This window comes from Neoarius graeffei, chromosome 10, assembly GCF_027579695.1.
Source record: "Neoarius graeffei isolate fNeoGra1 chromosome 10, fNeoGra1.pri, whole genome shotgun sequence".
NCBI classification, from domain to species: Eukaryota; Metazoa; Chordata; class Actinopteri; order Siluriformes; family Ariidae; genus Neoarius; species Neoarius graeffei.
Genome location: NC_083578.1, coordinates 3,876,465 through 3,903,684, shown reverse-complemented (window position 1 = coordinate 3,903,684; position 27,220 = coordinate 3,876,465). Strand labels below are relative to the sequence as shown.

The 27,220-nt window shown below is 41.7% G+C and overlaps 1 protein-coding gene across 1 annotated transcript in view; it reads left to right on the top strand.

Moving 5' to 3' along the window:
- LOC132892688 (alpha-2-macroglobulin-like) overlaps positions 1-27,220 on the top strand; it is a 100,339-nt gene that overhangs the window by 22,875 nt on the left and 50,244 nt on the right. The window contains exons 11-18 of the mRNA XM_060931001.1: positions 2,636-2,750; positions 6,182-6,291; positions 7,252-7,488; positions 7,763-7,826; positions 8,047-8,192; positions 15,601-15,750; positions 25,417-25,578; positions 26,847-26,898. Coding sequence (XP_060786984.1) covers positions 2,636-2,750; positions 6,182-6,291; positions 7,252-7,488; positions 7,763-7,826; positions 8,047-8,192; positions 15,601-15,750; positions 25,417-25,578; positions 26,847-26,898 — 1,036 coding nt within the window. The remainder of the gene's footprint in view (positions 1-2,635; positions 2,751-6,181; positions 6,292-7,251; positions 7,489-7,762; positions 7,827-8,046; positions 8,193-15,600; positions 15,751-25,416; positions 25,579-26,846; positions 26,899-27,220) is intronic.

The window sequence follows — 27,220 nt, the reverse complement described above, 5'->3', positions numbered from 1 at the left end:
TCACTTTAAAAATTTACAGTGAGTCATTTTTAACCCCAAAACCTGTCATTATAAGTGTATAAAAATCATATGCCATATTTTCTGTACTACGATCTACAGATATACGTACGGGAAGCCGATGAATGGGACGGTGAGGGCCACCGTCTGCCATAACAGCTACAAATACATATGGCTCCCACCAGGATCCCCAGTGATTCCCAACATCTGTAGGAATTATAAAATGGAGGTTAGTGATTTTTATTTTTAATCAAGAGAAAATGCTTGTAAGTGAAACTATCACACTTCCTTAGTGACTCCTTTGTATTAAAAGAAAGTTGTTTGTGCTTCATACTTTGTAACTCGAACCTTCCTTCGAAATACTCAACACTGACATTAAGTTTCCCTTGAATGCTATTCAGATGGGATTATTTTTCCTTTATTTCCACATAAGTAAGAAAGTACGACTGTTTCACATGGGATAAGCGATCTCTGTATGAACTCACAGGTCACATGACTATAACCTATTTATAAGCTGTAAAAACCTTTGAAAGTGTTGCTTCTCTGCCACATCCTTTTAAATATTGTCTATTTTATAGTTTTCCATTTTTAAACTCAGACTCTTTGGTTTCAGTGGGAGACAATAAAAAATACTGAGCACTTCTTAGGCATGCTTCCTTGATTCAAACATTAGAAAAATCCCAGAGATAGTCCTTTACTAATTACATGACACACTTCCACATGCAAATTTAATCCAATCCAAAATATCAACAAAACATTCATTTATAACCAAAGCCACGCAGACCAGGAGAAACATTTACTGAAGATGACTAACACAATTCTGTAATACAAGTTTTATCGACTAGTAAACCGTGTTGGTTGGTTACTTTCTTCATGTTATTGATGATCTGTTCATGCTGAAGTTCATTGTTTGTTCACGTTAAAGCTAGATGGCCTTTCGATTTCATAAAATCGGTGAAATTTAGTTCCGTCTGAAATGTGGTGATTGTGATATCTGTTTATTTCTGTAATATCTCACAAAATATCAGGCCATTCTGTGACTGGGAAGTTATTTAATTTGAGGGGATTAAAGCAAATAATGTGCATGAAATCACTCGCTTGGCGCAGTCAAGCAGACAGAGGAAGTCCGTGTGCGCATGCGCAGGTTTACCTTCTTCTTTTGGGTTTTACAGCAGCTGGCATCCACAGTGTTGCATTACTGCCATCTACAGGTTTACCTTTGAGTGTGCACTGACAGTTCCATCATTCTGTCGCTAAACGAACAGCTGATCACACCGAGGTGCTCGCTGAGCGCCCATATTTATTAGTTTGGTCCTGTGTTTCCTTTCCTTCGTATATAACATAACGTCTTTTCTTCTCGCTTTCCGTTACTGTAGTCACTCTTTCACGTTTCATTCGCACACTCACATCCTCCATTTTTCTCTCCTGTTTCAAATTTGTATCCCACAATGCCTTGCGTGAATGGGGAAAGCCCACCATGTGATGCAAGACGTAGTATCTTGAATTGGGTCATGGTGAAGCAGGAAAAAATAGCCGAAAATTTAGGGTCACATGGCCTGAAATTCATTAACTGTTCTATCTGAAAATAATAATAATAATATTAATAATAATAATAATAAAATTGGAAGCCTGTGATTCGAATTCAGTAGCTTTTGGTCCACTAAACAAAAACAATTGGGTGTCGGGAAAATTCTTTTTATGACCTACACTTGAAAAATCTGAAAGGCAGTCTAGTTTTCAATAATCTGTTTAACATAGTCAGTTAAGGGGACCTTTTAGAAAGATCAAATATTTCTATAACAATATATTGTGCGATGATAAATCATGGCAAAAGTTATGATGAATCAGATCGATGAAATAAAAAATGAATCATGTTTATTATCAGACTGTGTAATCTCTTCATTTTTCCTTGCTGTAATTGTGTTTTTTAGACAGCAGAGGGTGGAATAATGTACAATAACAATCGGGAATACATATGACTTCACCTTAGGCAGAAGTAACACAGATCTAATGCTGCAACAACACAAAAAATAACAGATGTAAAATGTGAAAGAGCTGTTGTGTGATTGTGTACAAATAGATTTAACAAGAAATCAGAGCTATCTCTCTCTTTTTGCAGACTGCTGAAAGATAAAGAAAGAGAAACAAATGGACGAAGTAAAAATGTTCATACATTTATGAAGAAAAAATATATTTGTTAACGTTTTTCATTTTTAATAAAATGAATATTTTGGTGAAGATGCTATTACATTTTATTCCAACCTGTACAAATGAGGGCAAATAGTTACTCTTAGTTATTAACAAAATGTAACAAAAGTAAAGACTTAAGTTGATAAATAATAGGAAAATAAATGTTGGGGTTTTTTTTTTGGTAATACAATTTTCTTAATTTTTTTTTTGGGGGGGGTTCAAAAATACTGTGGGAAAATGGAATTGTGAACTTAATATCATGAATCAAATCGAATTGTGAACTGGGTGAATCTTTACATGCCGAGCGACTAACATCCAATACCAGTGTGTAAGGACTGATACAGATTCATACAAATTTGAGATGTGATTATTTTTGTCTTTTTCTGTAAAGTTGTTCAGTGACATTGTTCTTGATAAATTTTCTTTAAATAACTTTCTTTTCCTTTAGACTGACAAGAATGGCTGTGCAGAACGTGTTATAAATCTGAAAGAATTTGCATTAAACGATTCACGCTATGCTGCTTCAATTGTAGCTGATTGTGAAGTGGAAGAATACGGAACTGGTTAGAGATTACTGTTATTGCCATCATTATTGGACAAATACATGTTTTTATGCTTTTAATTTTTTTTAAATTATTAACAGTTTTATGTGTTGGCTTGGCCATTTGGACCAAATATACAAGTAAACTTTAATAAAACCATCTTGAATATCTTGAGTATCAGCAAGCAAAGAGAAATTTCTGAAGTCTAATTCTAGACCTCTCAACTAATTTCAACCTTAACACTTCTAAATTGCCTGATTTAGAAAATGTGTTTGCCAATAAAATTCAATTTCAAACTTTAAAATAATTAAAATTAAAATAGGATTAATAATCTTTGATGTGCCATTCTCAGAAAATGTGATGAGTAAGGTAAAGACATTTTTTTATTGTATACATTAATTTTAGTTACAATCCCTGTAAATATATTTAATAGACAAAAAGTATATTTCATGAATTCACAAAGCAAGAGAGATCATTATTATTATGAAAAAAATAATGCCCAGTTGTTGTCTTTACCATTACCCTGTAGAGTAATAGTAAAGACAACACTGGGCAACAGTAAAGACATCTCATCTCATCTCATCTCATCTCATTATCTCTAGCCGCTTTATCCTGTTCTACAGGGTCGCGGGCAAGCTGGAGCCTATCCCAGCTGACTACGGGCGAAAGGCGGGGTACACCCTGGACAAGTCGCCAGGTCATCACAGGGCTGACACATAGACACAGACAACCATTCACACTCACATTCACACCTACGCTCAATTTAGAGTCACCAGTTAACCTAACCTGCATGTCTTTGGACTGTGGGGGAAACCGGAGCACCCGGAGGAAACCCACGCGGACACGGGGAGAACATGCAAACTCCGCCCAGAAAGGCCCTCGCCGGCCACGGGGCTCGAACCTGGACCTTCTTGCTGTGAGGCGGCAGTGCTAACCACTACACCACTGTGCAGCCCCCAGTAAAGACATCTCATGGCATTTTTGGGTCACTGAGTCCAGAAAAAAAACTAAACAAATTATACTTTTATTATTCCATCTTAACTTGCTACTTGGTTAACGAAACTTTTTCAACATGCAGCATCATTATTGTTGTCATTCGGGGGTAATGGCAAAGACAGTTTATTTCTCCGACATCTCGAAATTTCATATTTACCTGATCAGTATCCTGGATTCCAACATTGTTGCACCAGTGATTTTTTTTCAAAATGGCTGCTCAACATCGTTGTCCTTCCTCATGTAGCTGCACTGCCCTCTATTGTCAAAGCCCTGAGTTACAGCATGATTTTACCATTTGGGTAACGGTAAAGACATCAAGAAAGTAGACATTCTTGTGCATGTATTTTAGGCTCTACACCAAAAGCCGCTGAAGCAAAGATCATGATATTTATCACAATAAAAACTGAAAGTATAGAGCTCATATTGCAGAAAGAAAAGTGAAAATAAATGTAAAAACAAAGGAATTATTTTCATTCAAATGTCACTAATCCTCATTTAGACACATCGCAGTCATGACATTTTGGTATATTTCATATATATATATATATATATATATATATATATATATATATATATATATATATATATATATATATATATAGCAAATGCAGACAAGTTGTCTCAATTTTTTTTTACTGCTCTGTTAAATTCTTTCTTAAAATAAATGTATAATAGAGGACCAGGATTAATGGAGAAAAACAACAACAAAAAAACACTTCATGTTTAAAACTGGTGGCACGGTGGTGTAGTGGTTAGCACTGCCACCTCACAGCAAGAAGGTTTGGGTTCGAGCCCAGTGGCCAACGAGGGCCTTTCTGTGTGGAGTTTGCATGTTTTCCCCGTGTCCGCGTGGGTTTCCTCCGGGTGCTCCGGTTTCCCCCACAGTCCAAAGACATGCAGGTTAGGTTAACTGGTGACTCTAAATTGAGCGTAGGTGTGAATGTGGGTGTGAATGGTTGTCTGTGTCTATGTGTCAGCCCTGTGATGACCTGGCGACTTGTCCAGGGTGTACCCCGCCTTTCGCCCGTAGTCAGCTGGGATAGGCTCCAGCTTGCCTGTGACCCTGTAGAAGGATAAAGCAGCTACAGATAATGAGATGAAATGTTTAAAACTGAATTTGTCACATTTTCTGAGAATGGCCCGTATACAGTGATGTGCAAAAGTCTTAGGCACATGTAAAGAAATGCTGTAGACCAAAAATGGCTGAAAATTAATGAAATGAAATGTTTCATCATAAAAAATGTGATGACCTTGTGACTTGTCCAGGGTGTACCCCGCCTCTCGCTCATAGCCAGCTGGAATAGGCTCCAGCTTACCCACAATCCTGTATAGGATAAGCAGTTATGGATGGATGGATGGATGGATGGATGTTTCACCATAAAAAATACTATAAACGGTAATCAGTAAGCCATAATAAATGAAACAAAGTCTATATTTGGTGTGAGACGACCCTTTGCTTGAAAAAAGAAAAAAATATCTGTCTCAGGTCCAGTGAGTGCAGTTTAATAAGGAAATGAGCTGTAGGTTTTACTGAGCATCTTACAGAACCAGCCATTGCTCTTCTGGACACTTTAGCCAGCAACTCACTGGGCTGCGACAACCTGTGACTAGTTGGAAACACAACAATTGCGATAAAATATGCGAATTCAGTTCTCGCACTTCCTGCCTCACGGAAACTGACTTGAGAAGGGTTCGTGATGGCTTTGTGACACCAGCAACACATTTGCAGCTATTTTGAGAGAAATTTTGTTGCACAAATTTTTTGAACATGTTCAAAATTTCAGCGACGAAGGAGCGACACTTTGCGACTCATGCGAGGAAATTGAGAAGCCCCGCGAATGTTTCAAGACACTTTTGAAACTCTCTCGCGAATGATGTTCGTAATTTGTCGCAAGCTGTCGCAGCCCAGTGAGATACTGGCTTTTGACTGTCACACTCGCTTCTTCATTTTACACCAAAACCCAGTAGCCTTCATTATGTTTTCTTTTTTAATCTGAAAAGTGCGCTCTTATGGAATATGCTGCTCAGGTACAAATTTTTTTTTTTTTTTCCTGTAACATTTAATTTTGTGCTGGGGAAAAAAAAAGAACGTTTGGACTGTAAAATGTTTTAATGTTTTTGTACTGATTCACTAATGTAGAAGTCATAAAATAGAAATCTATAACAAAGATTTTATGATTTTATATATATAGGGAGCCTAAGACTTTTGCACAATACTGTATATTCAAAATATTTTTCAGCTGTTCAGATATTTTTTGTTGTTCATAGCTTCCATACCTCCATCTCAAAACAAATAAATTTGTTCCTCTGCAAAACTTGAAAGGTGGAATTGTACTTTATTGATTTATTTACAAGAAATCATGTTTCCATTAATTATTAGCCACATTTGCTTCTTAGCTTCGTTTTAATCATCACTCTGATTTTGGCTTTGTGTTTACACTGTGTTTATGATGTAGGCGTGATTCAGAAGATTTCACGCGACTCTCCTATAACAGCTATGATGCACACAATTACATTTGAGAATTCACTAACAACGTTTAAGCGCGGACTGGCATATGACGGAATGGTAATTATATTTTTGACCATTAAAATAAATCGTTTTCATCAGCATTTTGTGTAGGTTTTGATAAACAAACATAAAAGCACTCAGCTAGGAACGTTGCTGACTGCTAGCTTTGTCTCATTATGTAGCAAGCTGAGAAAGTGTCAGCCTAATCTCAGCCTAAATTCTATATTGTGCTCCAGGAGGTGAACTATTTAATCATGTCTTTAAAACCATTACACAGTGTCATTAAGTTATCTGATGTTTGGACGACCATCAATTTAATGAAATCTAGTAGATGATTATGCAAACTAGGCTATCGAATGAACATCAAGTAAACCAGTTTACTACATAATTAAATCCAGAACATCAGTTTGTGACTTAATATTGTGTAAACTACTTTATTAAAAAAGCAGCATTTGTGTGTGTGTGTGTGTGTGTGTGTGTGTGTGTGTGTGTGTGTGTGTGTGTGTGTGTGTGTGTGTGTGAAGCATTTTGAAGCCATTTTCCTCTCCATGACAGTTTAAGATGACATTGTTTCTGATCTTTCTTTCCTTCTTCATTAGATTAAACTGACCGACCCAAAGTCCAATCCTCTAAGAAGGAAAAGAGTGTATGTGATTGCAACTTATGGTAATAAAAGTTCAGTCCAGAAGCTGCTTACCAATGACCAAGGGCTCTCTCAGTTTTCCCTCGACACTAAACCTTGGAGTTCAGAGCAAGTCATTTTAGAGGTGTGTGAAGTCTTAATACTTTTTCCTTCTTTTTCTTTTTCTCCTTTTTTTGAATGAACCCTCATGCTATGTTCATGTGAAATAAGACCATGTCCATCTGAGATGTCATTCCCTTATATTTTGCTGAAGTTAATATGACAAAAAAATCTTGTTATAAAACTGAGAATTCAGTAGCACTGTGATATTCAGATATATCATGTTAGAGTATCTTATTTTTCAGTTTTTCTTTCATTTTTTTTCTTTTACATAGGCACAGACTGAAATGGCAAACAATCCAACTTTACTCATGCTATATAAGCGCAAACCATACTACCCTACAGCCAAGCTCTTTCTTCAGGCTTTCTTTTCTGAGAGCCAGAGTTTTATTCAACTGAAGAGCAGCTTGAAGCCTTTCAGCTGTAATACAAATGCGATCATCAAGGCTGAGTACAGGATCCAGGAGAGTGCACTCAGACCACAGCAGAGCACCTTGACCTTCTACTACATGGTGTGTTTGGCTATCACTATAGCATTATAACATGGGATTAAAATCAAGAAACATTGCGGAATGAAAATACTTTTACTGTATTAATGTGTTTTAAGTGATGGTTACCTGATGATAAAATGAGTGAAAATGAGTACTTACTCAAAGACTTTTATACTCTTAGTTTTTCATTTGAAAGTATTTTTTTTTACAAGATTCAAACGTCATAAATTATTTTTCTGTACCCGGAAATATCATTTAATGTGTTATAATTTATGCATCATTTTAATTTGTCTAGGTGATGAATAAAGGACATTTAGTTCAAGAAGGACGGATCATAGAAGCCATTAACCCTGGAACAGGTTCATTAACATCACACCATCCATAAACTCCAAAGTCCCCACAACTGATACAACACATGTACTTTTCTCATGAAACTTTGATATTAACGATACAGCTGATGTTTTTTATTTGGTTCTGTTTTGAAGATTTTTAAAAAAAAATTATTGTCCCACTAATATGAGCCCCTAAACGGTGCTGCACTGGTGGCCAATGCACATTAACTCTTTGTTTTTTTCATAGAGCACAGAGGTGAACTGGTGATTACTCTGCAGAAGATGCTAAAGGTAACCCCTGTTGCTCAGGTGGCCGTGTATACAATCCTTCCCAGTGGTGAGGTCATGGCAGACAGCATGAACTTCCCCATTGAGCTGTGTTTGTCAAACAAGGTCAGAAATCAACTTTAAAAGAAGTCTATGCCTTTTTTTTAATACCAATGTTTAACAGTCAATAAAAGGCATTTTTCTGTACAGACTAATCAGCTAACACACACACACATTCGGTGGTGTAGTGGTTAGCGCTGTCGCCTCACAGCATGAAGGTCCGGGTTCGAGCCTCGTGGCCGGCGAGGGCCTTTCTGTGCGGAGTTTGCATGTTCTTCCCATGTCCACGTGGGTTTCATCCGGGTGCTCCGGTTTCCCCCACAGTCCAAAGACATGCAGGTTAGGTTAACTGGTGACTCTAAATTGACCGTAGGTGTGAATGGTTGTGTGTCTCTGTGTGTCGGCCCTGTGATGACCTGGAGACTTGTCCAGGGTGTACCCCGCCTCTCACCCATAGTCAACTGGGATAGGCTCCAGCTTGCCTGTGACCCTGTAGAACAGGATAAGCGGCTACCAGAGCATTTTTTAAGGATTTTCCACGAGGAGACCAACTGGTCTGGGCAATACAATCACAGGCCCCAGAGTCCATGCGGCTGCACCGCTGCGGCATATTCTGTGATGCAAATTGATTGATTGATTGATTGATTGATTCCGAACAGTAAAGAAGATATAAAACAAGAAAAAAAATAATAAAAAATGCAATCATCAAAACATCGTCATAAACAGAATAGCGTAGCCACAAGGCAATAACATAATAATGTTCGGAAAGGATTAGGAAGAAGTAAATAACTTATCAAATCCTAACCCTCTATACCACCGTTAATCAAACGTCACTTTCCACCATAATAAACGATATATACAAAAGAAAGCAAAATCAACAACAAAAAAACATTTTTTTCCAGCCTGATGCCCATGGTAAAACTAAGCGGTGGGACTTTGACATTTTTTTCTGAACCGCACTTCCACGAGGGGCTGCCATGGACCTCCCAAGACGGGCGAGAGCGCTCCTCGTCGGGCACGGCCAGGCGGACAAATGCCCTAGTCCGTCCGCCATGTCTAAAAAAAAAAAGAAAAGGTACAGCCTTGCACCCATGGTAAAACTGAACAGTGGGACTTTGTCTTCCCCTCCCCCCCAGCCTGATGCCCATGGTAAAACTGAGCGGTAGGACTTTGACATTTTTTTTCTGAACCACACTTCCAGGAGGGGCTGCCCTGGGCCTCCCAAGAAGGGCGAGAGCGCTCCTCATCGTGTACGGCCAGGCGGACGAATGCCCTGGTCCGTCCACCCTGTCTAAAAAAAAAAAAAAGGAAAAGAAAGGTACAACCTCGCACCCATGGTAAAACTGAGCAGTGGGACTTTTTTTTTTTTTCAGCCTGATGCCCATAATAAAACTGAGCGGTGGGACTTTGCAATTTTTTTCTGAACCGCACTTCCAGGAGGGGCTGCCATGGGCCTCCCAAGAAGGGCGAGAGCGCTCCTCGTCGTGTACGGCCAGGCGTACCAATGCCCTGGTCCGTCCACCCTGTCTAAAAAAAAAAAAAAAGGAAAAGAAAGGTACAACCTCGCACCCATGGTAAAACTGAGCAGTGAGACTTTGTCTCCTCCCCTCCCCAGCCTGATGCCCATGGTAAAACTGATCGGTAGGACTTTGACATTTTTTTCTGAACCGCACTTCCAGGAGGGGCTGCCATGGGCCTCCCAAGCCGGCCAAGAGCGCTCCTCATCGGGCACAGCCAGGCGGACGAATGCCCTGGTCCGTCCGCCCTGTCTAAAAGAAAGAAAGAACGAAAAGGTACAACCTCGCACCCATGGTAAAACTGAGCAGTGAGACTTTGTCTCCTCCCCTCCCCAGCCTGATGCCCATGGTAAAACTGAGCGGTGGGACTTTGACATTTTTTTTCTGAAACGCACTTCCAGGAGGGGCTGCCATGGGCCTCCCAAGACAGCCGAGAGCGCTCCTCGTCAGGCACAGCCAGGCGGACGAATGCCCTGGTCTGTCCGCCCTGTCTAAAAAAAAGAAAAGGGGGGACAAAAAAGGTACAACCTCGTACCCATGGTAAAACTGAGCAGTGGGACTTTTTTTTTTTTCAGCCTGATGCCCATGGTAAAACTCAGCGGTGGGACTTTGCCATTTTTTTTCTGAACCACACTTCGAGGAGGGGCTGCCATCGGCCTCCCAAGCCGGCCGAGAGCGCTCCTCGTCGGGCACGGCCAGGCGGACGAATGCCCTGGTCAGTCCGCCCTGTCTAAAAAAAAAAAAAGAAAAGGAAAAAAAAGGTACAGACTCGCACCTATGATAAAACTGAGCAGTGGGTCTTTTTTTTTTTTCAGCCTGATGCCCATGGTAAAACTGAGCGGTGGGACTTTAACATTTTTTTCTGAACCGCACTTCCAGGAGGGGTTGCCATCGGCCTCCCAAGCCGGCCGAGAGCACTCCTCATCGGTCACGGCCAGGCGGACGAATGGCCTGGTCCGTCCGCCCTGTCTAAAAAAAAAAAAGAAAAGGAAAAAAAGGTACAGACTCGCATCTATGGGCAAGTTTACATTAGACTGTATCTGTCTCGTTTTCTTCATGGATGTACGGTCCGTTTACATTAAACCGCCTAGAAACGCCGGGAAACGGGAATCCGTCAGGGTCCACGTATTCAATCCAGATCGTGTCAGCTCCGGTGCTGTGTAAACATTGAGAATACGCGGATACGCTGTGCTGAGCTCTAACTGGCGTCGTCATTGGACAACGTCACTGTGACATCCACCTTCCTGATTCGCTGGCGTTGGTCATGTGACGGGACTGCTGAAAAACGGCGCGGACTTCCGCCATGTATCACCTTTCATTAAAGAGTATAAAAGTATCAAAATACTGCAAATACTGATGCAAATACTGCCCATTGTGTAGTTATGATTGTCTTTAGGCTTGCCATCCTTCCACTTGCAAGTGGTAAGTGATATGCGCTGGGATCACACACACAGCGGCTCAGTCCCGAATTGTGGCTTGTGCACTTCACTCGCGTGCTCTGTGAGCTGTGCAAGGCCGGAGTGCGCACCCTCCAGAGGGCACTCGCTGTTCAGGGCGGAGTGATTTGGAGCGCAGGATGCCTGCGGAGCCGAGCGTATCCGTGTATTGGTATTGCTGTGTGCACTTAAATCGTGTATTGGTGTTGCTGTGTGCACACTAATCGTTTTAAAAACGTTAATCTGATGATCCGCTGATACGGTCTAATGTAAACTTGGGCTATAGTAAAACTGAGCAGTGGGTCTTTTTTTTTTTTTTCAGCCTGATGCCCATGGTAAAACTGAGCGGTGGGACTTTGCAATTTTTTTCTGAACCGCACTTCGAGGAGGGGCTGCCATCAGCCTCCCAAGTCGGCCGAGAGTGCTCCTCGTTGGGCACGGCCAGGCGGACGAATGCCCTGGTCCATCCGCCCTGTCTAAAAAAAAAAGAAAAGAAAGGTACAACCTTGCACCCATGGTAAAACTGAGCAGTGGGACTTTGTCCCCCCAGCCTGATGCCCATGGTAAAACTGATCGGTAGGACTTTGACATTTTTTTTCTGAACCGCACTTCCAGGAGGGGCTGCCATCGGCCTCCCAAGTCGGCCGAGAGCGCTCCTCGTCATGCACGGCCAGGCGGACGAATGCCCTGGTCCGTCCGCCCTGTCTAAAAAAAAAAAAAAGGGAAAAAATAAAAGGCACAACCTCGCACCCATGGTAAAACTGAGCAGTGGGACTTTTTTTTTTTTCAGCCTGATGCCCATGGTAAAACTCAGCGGTGGGACTTTACCAATTTTTTTCTGACCGCACTTCAAGGAGGGGCTGCCATCGGCCTCCCAAGCCGGCCGAGAGCGCTCCTCGTCGTGCACGGCCAGGCGGACGAATGCCCTGGTCAGTCCGCCCTGTCTAAAAAAAAAAAAAGTAAAGGGGGGGGGGAAGGTACAGCCTCGCACCCATGGTAAAACTGAGCAGTGGGACTTTTTTTTTTTCAGCCTGATGCCCATGGTAAAACTGAGCGGTGGGACTTTGACATTTTTTTCTGAACAGCACTTCCAGGAGGGGCTGCCATGGGCCTCCCAAGACGGCCGAGGGCGCTCCTCGTCGTTCACGGCCAGGCGGACGAATGCCCTGGTCAGTCCGACCTGTCTAAAAAAAAAATGAAAAGGGGAAAAAAAAAAGGTACAACCTCACACCCATGGTAAACCTGAGCAGTGGGACTTTTTTTTTTTTCCCCAGCCTGATGCCCATGGTAAAACTCAGTGGTGGGACTTTAACATTTTTTTCTGAACCACACTTCGAGGAGGGGCTGCCATCGGCCTCCCAAGCCGGCCGAGAGCGCTCCTCGTCGGGCACGGCCAGGCGGACGAATGCCCTGGTCAGTCCGCCCTGTCTAAAAAAAAAAAAAAAAGGAAAAAAAGGTACAGACTCGCACCTATGGTAAAACTGAGCAGTGAGTCTTTTTTTTTTCAGCCTGATGCCCGTGGTAAAACTGAGCGGTGGGACTGCAATTTCTTTCTGAACTGCACTTCCAAGAGGGGCTGCCATCGGCCTCCCAAACCGGCCGAGAGCGCTCCTCGTCGGGCACGGCCAGGCGGATGAATGCCCTGGTCAGTCCACCCTGTCTAAAAAAAAAAAAGAAAAGGAAAAAAAAGGTACAGACTCGCACCTATGGTAAAAATGGGCCTCCCAAGCCGGCTGAGAGCGCTCCTCATCGGGCACGGCCAGGCGGACGAATGCCCTGGTCCGTCCGACCTGTCTAAAAAAAAAAGAAAAGGGGGGGGGGGGGGGAGGTACAGCCGCACCCATGGTAAAACTGAGCAGTGGGACTTTTTTTTTTTTTCAGCCTGATGCCCATGGTAAAACTCAGCGGTGGGACTTGAACATTTTTTTCTGAACCGCACTTCGAGGAGGGGCTGCCATGGGCCTCCCAAGCCGGCCGAGAGTGCTCCTCATCGGGCACGGCCAGGCGGACGAATGCCCTGGTCCGTCCGACCTGTCTAAAAAAAAAAGAAAAGGGGGGGGGGAGGTACAGCCGCACCCATGGTAAAACTGAGCAGTGGGACTTTTTTTTTTTTCAGCCTGATGCCCATGGTAAAACTCAGCGGTGGGACTTGAACATTTTTTTCTGAACCGCACTTCGAGGAGGGGCTGCCATGGGCCTCCCAAGCCGGCCGAGAGTGCTCCTCATCGGGCACGGCCAGGCGGACGAATGCCCTGGTCCGTCCGCCCTGTCTAAAAAAAAAAAGAAAAGGAAAAAAAGGTACAGACTCGCACCTATGGTAAAACTGAGCAGTGGGTCCTTTTTTTTTTCAGCCTGATGCCCATGGTAAAACTGAGCGGTGGGACTTTGCAATTTTTTTCTGAACTGCACTTCCAGGAGGGGCTGCCATCGGCCTCCTAAGCCGGCCGAGAGCGCACCTCGTCGGGCACGGCCAGGCGGACGAATGCCCTGGTCTGTCCGCCCTGTCTAAAAAAAAAAAGAAAAGGAAAAAAAAGGTACAGACTCGCACCTATGGTAAAACTGAGCAGTGGGTCTTTTTTTTTCAGCCTGATGCCCGTGGTAAAACTGAGCGGTGGGACTGCAATTTCTTTCTGAACTGCACTTCCAGGAGGGGCTGCCATCGGCCTCCCAAGCCGGCCGAGAGCGCTCCTCGTCGTGCACGGCCAGGCGTACGAATGCCCTGGTCAGTCCGCCCTGTCTAAAAAAAAAAAAGAAAAGGGAAAAAAAAGGTACAGACTCGCACCTATGGTAAAAATGGGCCTCCCAAGCCGGCCGAGAGTGCTCCTCATCGTGCACGGCCAGGCGGACGAATGCCCTGGTCCGTCCGCCCTGTCTAAAAAAAAAAAAGAAAAGGAAAAAAGGTGTATATAAAATAGGTGTATACAAATAATATTATGTATTTTAAGAAACAGTGAAAAATAAGAAATAAGAAAATCTTCAATTTTATTGCTCAATGTGAAACAGTATCAAATAACTGTATATTTAGTCTATAATTTGGAAATTGGAACAGTCTTGACAACCCAACTTCAATATTTCTTAAACATTCCAATCCAAAGAAAACAGTCTTATGAATTTGGACCAGCAATTCAAGCATCTCCCATAATCCCATTTCAGTTTTACCTTTCAGCATCAATCTAACATAACTTGGTTTAAAATTTGGTCTCCCAGTGAAGCTGGTTTCACATTGACTAGGAGACCAAATCTGTAACTATGTTAAAAAATGCTCTGCCGGCCTACAGATAATATATATTCTATCCACATTCACTGGATATGAGCAATTGCACGCTCTGATTGGCTACTCTATTACTTGGATATCAGCTCATATATACTGTGAATAGAGAAAAACAAAATGGTGGAGTGTGTTTCTGAACCAACTGAGGACAAAATAAAAACTCTACTTGAAAACAAAACTCCAAAAAATACAAAAACAAAGCAACAAAACATGCAATGAAAGTATTTAATAGTAAGAACATATCTTTTATAATTTTCAAGAATTATCATATTTTTCATAAATTGCTCCCCTGTCATTTCACCAGTTTGTTTACATTCTAAGCAGAAATTATTTTGTTGGACGTTTTGTATAAAATGTTTTTGTTTATTGAATTTGCAAAAAATAAAAATGCTCTATTTCTCAAAATCCAGTGAATGTGGATAGAATAAAAGAGTGATTCCATTCAAACTCAGTGCTACGTGTCTCGTCAGCTATCAGCTGATGTACGACTCGATTTCATGGAATAACTCTTTTTTATTTTAGATTAGATTAGATTCAACTTTGCACATCACAGGTAAAAGGCAACGAAATTTATTTATAAATATATATATATCCATTATATCCATTATCTGTAGCTGCTTATCCTGTTCTACAGGGTCGCAGGCGAGCTGGAGCCTATCCCAGCTGACTACGGGCGAAAGGCGGGGTACACCCTGGACAAGTCGCCAGGTCATCACAGGGCTGACACATAGACACAGACAACCATTCACACTCACATTCACACCTACGCTCAATTTAGAGTCACCAGTTAACCTAACCTGCATGTCTTTGGACTGTGGGGGAAACCGGAGCACCCGGAGGAAACCCACGCGGACACGGGGAGAACATGCAAACTCCACACAGAAAGGCCCTCGTTGGCCACGGGGCTCGAACCCGGACCTTCTTGCTGTGAGGTGGCAGTGCTAACCATATATATATATATATATATATATATATATATATATATATAATTGTATTGGTTCGTAATGTTGTCGACCTTCATTTTGTGCTCAGGCACTGTTCATTTTAGCAATGGTATCATAAGAAACCCAAATGATATTCACCCCTAGCAATCACTGTGAAATCTCAAAAATTCTTACATTTATCTTGATGACACCCACAGATACCCTACCCTGCTCTGAATGATAAGTAAAATGACGTACTTGTTCTCGATAAATGGGCACTTCTTTGTTTGTTTGTTCATTTATTTCTATTTTTTTGTGGTCTTTCAGGTGTCTCTAAAATTTTCACCTTCTGTGGAGATTCCTGGTGGTAATACGACGCTGACGCTGAGAGCTGCTCCAGGTTCGCTGTGTTCAGTGAAGGCAATCGATAAGAGTCTGCTGCTGCTGCACCCAGAGAAAGACCTCAGTATCCAATCAGTGCGTTCAAACTGACAAAATGTCCTTGAGTTCATTCATACAGCACATTTACAGTGTGTGGTAATTTGGGGCTTTACGTTCAATTCCCAGAACAGGCACAGCTCATGCTTGAAACTAGGTTCAGGTTCAGGTTACTTTATTGGTACCCGTAGGTAAATTAGGTTTACAGACTAAGAGGCAGGGCATCCTTTACACTTTATAGACCACCACATAACACACAAGACACAAAACATTCAACATATAAGACAGACAACAGAACATGGATACATGACAGTACATGACCACATTGACTTATGCAGTCGTGCAAAAATTCTACAGCCACAGTACATGACCAGAGTGCTTTGTGTGTTGTGTGCAAATAACTCTACAGCTTGTTTAACAGAGTGATTGCAGCTGGAACAAAGCTGTTTTTAAATCTTGTGGTTCTACAACCAGGGACAATTAACCCCCGTCTAGAAGGAAGATACTGGAATTCCCTATTCAAAGGGTGCAGGCTATCTTCTAAGATAGCCATGGCTATCCACTGTAGTTGTTTAACTAACATCACATCGACATGTATATGGATATTTTTTAAATGTACTTTATGCTTCAGCTTCCTGTCCATGCAGAAATGGCATTTTGGGTCACTGAAAACAAAACTGTTTATGTTGAAGCATGCGCATGCACCTGTCGTTATGTTAGGACTGTGATGCAAATGTGCAGGGTCTCTCGGGTTTGTCATGGCTGCTCAGCACTTTGTTATTTCTTGCTCCGTAATTTCGTTTTTTCTCGAAAAAAGTGGTAAAAACTATGGGTTCAAAGATATTTTTATTTTATATAATATATTTTATTCATGCTGTATAAATGTTGATGGGTCCTAAGCTAAAGCTGTAAGATGCAAATGAACAATAATTCTGGAACAATTTCAATCCACTGAAATATGTTTTTGTTTTTGCTTTGTGCCACAAAATCCAGTTTCTGTAACAGGATGGTCAATTATGGACCCAACCTCAGAGCAAAAACAACTGCTTGCTAGGGAGTGAATAGGCAAGCAGATTTGATAGAAAAAAGTTCGGTCAACCTGTGTGTGTATCAGGGCTTTACATTAGCACCCGCCCACCCGCCAAATGCAGGTAAAATTGGGCTTTGGCGGGGAATGACTTTAGTCCCACTAGCCACTTTGGCGGGTGGTTTATTCTGTGGTATGGCAATATATTTTAATTGTAGGTTTCTCTGAAGGCATCTGATATAATAAACGCATTGCAATGTAATATTACGCGCCTACAACTCCCATGAGCACCTGCATAAACTGGGACGTTACCCCCTTTCGACCCACAGAGAATGGATTCTGTTCTTGTTCAAAGAATCCTGAATGGAATTGGTTCAAGAACCTGTTCCCTGTTGGTCAAAAAGGCGTACCTACTCATTTGTAAGTTTGTTTTTTTTTTTTTTTTGTAGGCTGTAGCCACGATGTCATCATGTTGTCAGAATCAGTGTAACACATCTCTCATAACCCGGGACGGAACAGTACCATCGTGTGTATGTGTGTATTATTTCCCAGCTTGGGGGGGGGTCAGTATCGTGAAATACCGTGACCAAGGTCTTGAAAATACTGACTGAAGCCTCTGGGCCGAGGTCACGGTATTTCACGATACGGGCCAACCTTAAGCTGGGAAATAATATATTTACTTTTTCATCTCATCTAATTATCTCTAGCTGCTTTATCCTGTTCTACAGGGTCGCAGGCAAGCTGGAGCCTATCCAGCTGAGCTGGAGAGGATGGAGCTGCTGTTTAGAAACATTCACGCGATTGGAAAGAAGTTGATCCGCCCCAGCTATCAACTTATGGCCTGCTGGAAGCCTCAGGTCACGAAGACTATTTTTCATGGACCATTCAGACTCATCTGATGATGAATGTAATGAGGACATTTAATGTCTCTGTCTACACATGTTCACACACACACACCAGGGCATTAACTTCTTTCCAATCGCGTGAACGTTTCTAAACAGCAGCTCCATCCTCTCCAGCTCAGTCGACTTCATGACAGCCAGGATCTGAAAGCAATGCTGTCCTGTAGTGACCAGCCGTCTTCGCCAGTTTTGATGTTATAGTACCGATGTGTGCATTTGACTTTTCGTGGTCCTTTATAGTTTCGAGTTTAAAATTACTGGTGCCTGTCTTTGCCAGACTTTCTACAGTCTTCGCAGTACATGGTATTTTCGGTTTTGCTATGAACTAGCCAATCTCACCCGAACTTCCATTTGTCATTGAACTGTCTTATCTTCCTATTAGCATCTTGTTCATCTCCATGGCCGCATCCAGCTCTGAGGCCCCCGCAGTCTGGACCTCGGTCATTTTTAAGAGCTGAAAATACATTTGTACGCTAAATATTCAACTGGATTAAAAAATAAAGAATAACATTAAAGCGTCTCTGTAAAAAGTGCATTGTTAATGATGTTAAACATTGATTCTGTCTCTGTTTGGTGCACGCAGCTCTGAGACCAAGAACACAAAAGCGAATGAGCGCACACGCGACTCGGGAGGAACGCAGTCAGTGGCGTAGCCAGGATTTTTTACATGGGGTGGCCAAAGGGGGGCAAAGGATATACAAGGGGTGGCCATGCTGTGACTAAATAAAGGGGGGGGGTCTGGGGGTCCTCCCCCGGGAAATTTTGAATTAGATAGATTTGATTTCCTGTATTCTGATGTATCTGGTGGCATATCTGGTGCCTAACTCATGAACAAAACCCATGTGAGCCAAGAGGTCAGAAATTAATGTATTAAATTTATTTATGTAACATAAAGCATCTGCAAAACAAAGAAACCATCCAACTTGTTTACTCTAGTTAAGCATCAGGATTTTAACGATCACTACTAAAATGCAAAAGTAAAAACTAAAAGATCACCTGTCCCAGGCACCTGGGAAGTAGTAAGGATATTAGTCAGGCTTGAATAAAGAGTGCTTTGCTCAGGAAAAGGAAAATACTTGTATACTTAACTCATACATACAACATACGTATGTAAACACTTACAACATGTTGTGATATTGCCCGTTGTAAGTACTGTACAAACTAAATGTGTTGAGTTACAAAATGTGTTTGTGTGAGTGAGTGAGTGGAAGTGTTACACTGATGGAACACATGACATAGATGAGGTGTAGTATACGAATTTTGTGTGTGTGTGTGTGTGTGTGTGTGTGTGTGTGTGTGTGTGTGTGTGTGTGTGTGTGAAGATATGTTACATGTAAATACAAAAATGAAGTGCATAAGTTGTGTGTGTGTGAGAGTGTGTATGTTCAGAGTGCATGAGTGGTGTGTGTGTGTGTGTGTGTGTGTGTGTGTGTGTGTGTGTGTGTGTGTGTGTGTGTGTGTGTGTGTTATATGTGAATATAGAAATGTAGTGCATGGGTGGTGTGTGTGTGTGTGTGTGTGTGTGTGTGTTTTGAGAGTGCACGAGTGTTGTGTATACCAGTGAGTGTTACATGTAAATATAGAAATGTAGTGCATCATGCATGAGTGGTGTGTGTGTGTAAGAGAGGGTGTGTGTAAGAGAGTGTATGAGTTGTATCTTATAGTGAGAGAAAGACATAGTGTGTGTTAAGAGAGTGAAGTATGTGTTCATATATGAGAGAGAGAGAGAGAGAGAGAGAGAGAGAGAGTGTTAAGACAGTGCATGAGTGTTACATTTAAATATAAAAATTTAGTGCATGAGTTGTGTGTCTGTGTTGAGTGTATGAATGTTACATGTAAATATAGAAATGTAGTGCACAAATTGTGTGTGTGAGAGTGAGGTGGTGTTTACATTAGACCGTATCAGCGGATCATCAGATTAACGTTTTTAAAACGATTCGCGTACACACAGCAACGCCAATACATGATTCACGTGCACACAGCAACGCCAATACACGGATACGCTAATCACATGACTAATTAGATGGCACGTCACATGATCCCAGTGCATATCGGGCATGCGCAAGTCACTCACCACTTGCAAGTGGAAGGATGGCAAGCGAACACCTTCTCCAGCAGATAAACACACCTGGCTGTGATGTTCATGTTCTCACTGAGTTTAAGCGCCTGAAGGAGGTTGAAATGTGTAAATAAACCTCAGTGCGGCTCAGCGCTTCCTCCTGCGCTCCAAATCACTCCGCCCTGAACAGCGAGTGCCCTCTGGAGGGTGCGCACTCCGGCCCTGCGCAGCTCACAGAGCGCGCGAGTGAAGCGCACGAGCAGTGATTCGGGACTGAGCCGCTGTGTGTGTGATCCCAACGCCAGCGAATCAGGAAGGTGGATGTCACAGTGACGTTGTCCAATGACGACGTCAGCTAGAGCGCAGCACAGCGTTTCCTCGTATCTCAATGTTTACACAGCACCGGATCAGATACGAACTGGGTTGAATACGTGGGCCCTGGCGGATTCAAGTTGTTCCGCCTGTGGAGTCGTTTCCCGGCGTTTTAATGTGTATGGACAGTGCATCTGCGACGAAAACGAGACGGATACGGTCTAATGTAAACACCACCTGAGATAGACAGTGTGTTAAGAGAGTGCATAAGTGTTGTGTATGAGTGAGTGTGTTACATGTAAATATAGAAATGTGGTGCATGAGAGGGGGAGGGGGAGAGTGTGTGTGTTGAGAGAATGCATGAGTGTTGTGTATGTATAAGTGTGACGATTATTAATCAATGTGTACTCCCACCAGTAACACACAACATCTCTATATTTTCATGTAACAGACAAACATTAACTTTAAAAGTTGTATTCTGCGGTTAGAGTGAGCAAAGTGATTCACAGACAGCTAACTTGCCGACGCGATTTTCTCTTTTGGGTCGTACAATCGAAAACCACCGACGTTTTGCTTTCTATCTATCTATGTGTGCACAGCACAAATCCCACTGTAGCCGGATATCTATAAAGACGCATATTTATCTATATGGTTGTATTTACATGTAAACGAAGGTTTCAGTCACTGAAAATGGATACTTTCGAAAACCCTGGGCAAAGTGGAGATTTCTGGAAACTCGGGAGATTTCTGGAAACTCTGAATTGTCTGAGGACAGAATGGTAACTGTATGTCTACAAAGTGAGAAAACTTGAAGAGAGTATAAGAGATGAATAACTTACATCCCAAATTAATCGCACGTTCACGTAGTTTGTAAGTTGTTGTGTTGTCGGACTAGAGCATGACTATCTGATACCACCTGCTGCTTGAACGTGCGAAATGTTTGTGCGCTACGGTAATATGCATCCCCGCAGAAACCAAATAGGCGGAACAAAAATCCAGCGGGCGGAACTAACATTTCGTGGGACATATCGGTTTTATAAATGTTATTGTCTGGCCCTGAGGTGGCCAGGGCGGGGCCAAGGCATGCCCTGGGGTGGCCACGGCCCCCCATGGCCACCCCTTAGCCCCGCCCCTGAATGCAGTGCAGGAGACACGGGATTTCTATGGTAACCATCAGCGCACTTTCATGAAGCTGTTAAATTTACATTTTCGAACTTCGTAGTCAGCCGGGATAGGCTCCAGCTTGCCTGCGACCCTGTAGAACAGGATAAAGCGGCTAGAGATAATGAGATGAGATAAAAAAATAAATATATTATTTCCCAGCTTAAGGTCGGTCCGTATCGTGAAATACCGTGAACTCGGCCCAGAGGCCTCAGTCAGTATTTTCAAGACCTCGGTCACGGTATTTCACGATATGGACTCCCCCAGCTGGGAAATAATACACACACACACACACACACACACACACACACACGACGGTACTGTTCCGTCCTGGGTTATGAGAGATGCGTTACACTGATTTTGACAACATGATGACATCGTGGCTACAGCCTACAAAAAAAAAAAAACCTTACGAATGAGTAGGTACGCCTTTTCGACCAACAGGGAACAGGTTCTTGAACCAATTCCATTCAGGATTATTTGAACAAGAACAGAATCTGTTCTCTGTGGGTCGAAAGGGGGTAACGTCCCAGTTCGGTTATACTAAACATAGGCACTAATGGAACACTGCTCAGCCAATCAAATTAGTGAACTAGTATATTACTGAACTGTTGTATAATTAGTCAATTAGTTGATTATAGCTGAACCAGGGGAAAACGGTGCATTCCAGGACCACATTCAGGAACCTGTGGTGTAATGTGAACGTGGCCATGTTTTGCCTCTCGTAGCTTTCCATATAGGATGCGCCATCAAAACCCTATATTCAATATCTTGAAAGAGGCTCAAGAGGAGCTCATATGACTCTCTGAGCAGATCGGGTTTGCTTTTCAGGTTTACTCTGGACTACATGTGCAGCAGCGCAGTTGTAGCCTGCCTTGTTTGTGATTTTAAAAATAAATCATTCGATAAGCCAAAGCAATAGAGTGGAAAGTTTCAACTTATGTTTGCTTTGGATAACTTTGCCTAAAACATGGTGGTGTAGACTGATTTTTTTCCCCAGAATGATTTTGTGTGTCGGTGTAACGGATGCCAGATGATTGTTAATGTATCTCAGTTCCATAGGCTACATGGTTAGGGGATCTTTTGTCCTCATTGCTTGGGCCAGATCAAACCATTAAACAAGCGTAAATTATTCTTACTCTTGCCACATACAGGATTTTTTTTTTTTAAACTGATTATATTCAGTTCAAACACCATTAAGAGTAATTTCAGGAATAGATCTCTTGTGTGATGTGTAATTCACCCTCTCATTTAAATATGGCGGAAATGTTTGGGCGCGCGCTTTGCGCATCATGGACCTCGGTGATTTTAAAATGCTGCTCCGGCCCTGATCATCTCTGCCCCTTTTCCCCTCAGCAGCAGGGTTTGAAACTCCAGCTATGTGCCGCCATGTAGTGCGCTTGTCAGTCGTCAGCAACTTTGTTGCTTCGTTCATTAACCGCAGGTTACCGCATCACTGATTTTATCTGAGCCGTTAATGAACGTTCTAAACAATTCTAACATGTTGTCAGAATGTTTATGCAGGGGCTCATGGGAGTTGTCGACGCATAATATTACATTGCAATGTGTTTATTATATCAGATGCCTTCAGAGAAACCTACAATTAAAATATATTGTCATACCACAGAATAAACCACCCGCCAAGTGGCTAGTGGGACTAAAGTCATTCCCCGCCAAAGCCCAATTTTACCCGCATTTGGCGGGTGGGCGGGTGCTAATGTAAAGCCCTGCTGCACACACTATTAATAGATAATACATAATATACATAATAATACTTGATGATACACATAATACTTGCATATCAAAACATCAAATGTTTTTCAATGATAAATGTTTTTGAATTTTTGACTTTTAATATTAGAATCAGTTCAGTTGTACTGAATGTTATTTTTCATATTATGAATGAATGAATGAATGATCAGTTTATTTAGCCCTTTGGTAGTGATAACACTAAATTACAAGGGAGGCCAAATACAAATACTAATACAATACAATAACACACACAAAAAAAAACATATTTAATCCCTACTGAACTTATAGGTCACAAACGCTACGTTCACACTGCAAGGCTTAATGTTCAATTCCGATTTTTTTGTGAAATCCGATTTTTTTGTGAGGTCGTTCACATTAACAAATATATGCGACTTGTATGTGATCCTCAGTATGAACAAAAAGCGACCTAAAAGTGTTCCGCATGCGCATTGCAGGATACGACGACGTCACACGCAGTGAGCATGCCCAGTGTTTACGGAAGTAAAACCGCCCGGTTGCGGTATGACCCATCCAATCTAGCTTGAATAGCTGCATCCCCCCAAATGGAAATCAGCTCCCTAACCTCTGCGTCCTTCCATTGAGAAGATTCAGAACCTTCACAGCCCGAAGCGTCCCTCGCATTGATGTCATGCGCAGGGGTGCAGATACGTTTTTTGAACTGGGGGGGACAAAAAACTGGGGGGGGACAAAGCTGCCAGCAAACCAACCCCGATATGCCTGTCAAACTTGTTGTGGGTTACCATAGCAACCAAGCTCGAGCTCGCAACCTGTGCAGTCTGCGCAGCTCAACCAACCGAATATCAGTCTTTGTTTTGTTTTATGTGAGTTGTTGCAACTATGTATACACTGCTGTGCACCTCAATAAACCGAATGGTAATTAGTCTTTTGATTTTTCTGTGAGGTTTGCCTTATGCAAAGAAAGACAGCATAGACGTTTTTTCCTCCCTATACGTGGGGGGGACCAAGCGAGGTGAATTTAAATCTAGGTGGGACGAGTCCCACCCTCTATCTGCGCCCATGATTATGCGCCATGTTGTTGTAACTTTTTTTTGAGAGACCCGCCGCCTACTTCAGCGCAGAATAGTGACGTTTGTGGCTTGTTGATGACGTGTAAGTCGGATGAATGCGACCTGGCGGTTCAGACTGAAGTCGCATATGAAAAGAGCGGATAGGAATCGGAATTAGGACCACATATCCAAATGGCCTGGGTCGGATTTGAAAAAATCGGATCTGTGTCGTTCATATTGTCAATAAAAGATCGGATACAGGTCACATATGGGCGAAAAGATCGGATTTGGGTCACTTCAGCCTGCAGTGTGAACGTAGCCAAAGTTACTGAGTCGGTCAGTGCTCGCTACACGATAGTCATCACGGAACAGGCCAGACCTCAGACCATAGCCATGAGCAACACTCACGGGCTGTGGTAGCATGTGTGCTAGGAAACCAGACTCCCTGAGTTATACGAAAAAATTATACGATATTTCATATTGTAAGGGGCTTGAATTTGAGTTCAATTAACAGAATATATATTTTTGTCTGAACTGGTTGCATGTTTTCATATAGGGAGCGACCTTAACAGCACTGAATATGTGAGTGCTACTGTAGAGATACATTATACGCTGCCGTTCATAATTAAATCTAGATCTTCCGAACTTTAACGTATCATGGTGAATAAAAAACTTAGATTTCCTGGCAACAAAATTGTGGCTAGTGAAAAGGCTGAATAGCTAGTGACTCAGGAAAACCACTAGCCACAGTGGCCGGTGAGCAAAAAAGTTAATGTAAAACCCTGGTGTGTACAGTATGTGCACGTGTGTGTTTTGGGGCAGTTTTTCCTCCAAAGGCCCTGAAACCTTGTTAGGGTCCATGACATCATGGACTCCATGAAACACCAGGACATTTTTAAATCAGAATCTGGCTCCTCTGCTAGGAAACTAAAACTGCGTCATCATTGGATCTTCCAGCAGGACAATGATCCAATGTCTAAATCAACATAAAAATGGTTCACTGAGCACAGCCATCTCAGTCCCCTGAGCTGAACCCCAGTGAAACCCTGTGGGCAGAGCTGAAGAGGAGAGAGCACAAGAGAGGGTCGAGGACTCTGGATGATCTGGAGAGATTATGTAAAGAGGAATGGGCTCAGATGCCCTGCTCTGGATCTCCAACCTTATAAAATGTTATAGGAGAGACTCGGTGCTCTTTTACTGCCAAAGGGAAGTTGTACAGAGTATTAGATGCAGGGGTGACAATAATAGTAGCACGTGTTTTTTGTTGAAAATAATTATTTCTTGATGAGGGGTTTGTTTTTCTCTCTGATAAATCAATTAAAGGTCGGACTTTATACATGCATTTTACACACACACACACACGCACACTTCCTATTGGTAAGAGACTTTTACAATTATTTTAGGGGTCAAAGAGTTCACAGTACCACTCATGATGAAGAATGATGTCACACTCCATTATTCCAGGTGTTCAACATGCTGCCTGTCCAGAAATTATTAGGATATCCATTCATCATCACAGAAGAGGATTCGACCACATGCCAGAGGATCCCAAGGTCCTTCACTCTTGAAGTTCTTCAAACCAATTATCTGAACAATGAAAATGTGGATGTGTACAGCGCCTTTAAAGTAAGACATGCTTTTTTTTTAAGTACACGTTAGTATAAGATCATTATCTGGCATGTCATGATAATCTGTTGTACAGTACATCACGCTCTCAATTCTGGATTCTGATAGGTTTGAAAGCTGTTGATTAATTTTCTGTGACAGCAGTTCTGACAGTACTGCTGCTGCAAATCTCATCTCAGAGTTATATTAATACACTCGTTGTAATACATTGCCATTTCTATAGTAACAGCTCATACACAGTGACCTGTAAGGCAGATGCTCTACATTCTCGAAGCCTAATGATAAACAGAATAGAAATGGGTTGTTCTTTAACAAAGAAAACAATACAACCACTGATATGGTGAGCTCCTTTCAAAGGGGATTTGAAATTTATAGAAGGAGTCTCGAGTGTCAGTGTTTGTAAGAGTCAGAAGCAAAGCTGTAGCTTTTAGTTTTCAGAAAACTTCAGAACAGAGGAGTTTACATTTTTTTCGTGTATCAGTAACATGACAAGTTGCATTCTTATCTCATTAACTTCAAGAGAAAAAAGAGGCTCGTGAGGGAACGACGGTTTATAGCTGATATAATGTAAGTGGGAACAGGAAGTGAGCTGTTTCACAGACATTACATGACATTATATGTAACTATTAATGGATAAAAGTATAAAGGTTCATTCTTTCATAAATTAAAAATTGTAATCATTAGAAAAATGCTGTGTTCGAGGAATATAACACCTGTTGATGTGCTGTTATAGGAAAATAATCAACTTCAGGGGAGTAAAAGTACCTCTGCTTCATCACCACACTTATTTATTTTACTCTGACAGCATGATATTTAAGAATTATTCCACAAAATCTAGTCGTACATGAGCTGATAGTTGACAAGGCACGTAGCACTGAGATTGAGTGGAATAACTGTTTTATTTTATCTACATTCACTGGATTTTGAGAAACAGACCATTTTTTTTTATTTTCTGCAAATTTGATAAATAAAAACTTTATACAAAACGTCTGACAAAATAATTTCCGCTTAGAATGTAAAAAAAAAAAATGAAAGGAGCAATTTGTGAAAAATGTGATAATTATTGAAAATTTAAAAAAAGAAGATACATTCTTACTATCAAATACCTTTATTCCTTTTTTTTGCTTTTTTGTCTTTTTGGGGTTTTTTCTTTCAAGTAGTTTTTTTCCCCCCTCGATTGGTTCAGCAACATGCTACACCATTTTGTTTTTCTCTACTCACAGGATATGAACTGATAATGAAAAAAAATTTTGTTCTTTTTTTTGCAGATTATTGGAATCAAGATCATCTCCAATGGGAACATAAAGAGACCTTCAGCATGTATATACCCTGTTTTCAGGCATGTTGATTGTAAGTGGTTTCCCTGAGCCACCTTTTCTTTTTGACTTGATGCATATATGTTACAGTTAGGTCCATACATATTTAGACATTGACAAACGTATTGTTATTTAAGCTGTGTATCACAGTGCAATGCCACTGAAACTGAATAGTGAATATGAGCTGAGGTGATTGACTTGGCCATTGCAGAACATTCCATTTCCTTTCTTTAAAAAGTATGTGGCTGCTTTCAAAATATGCTTTGAAAGCAGGGCATACTTCCTGGTTTCCGAATTGTTTGTGACGAGTCTTTTTTCCAGGAGTG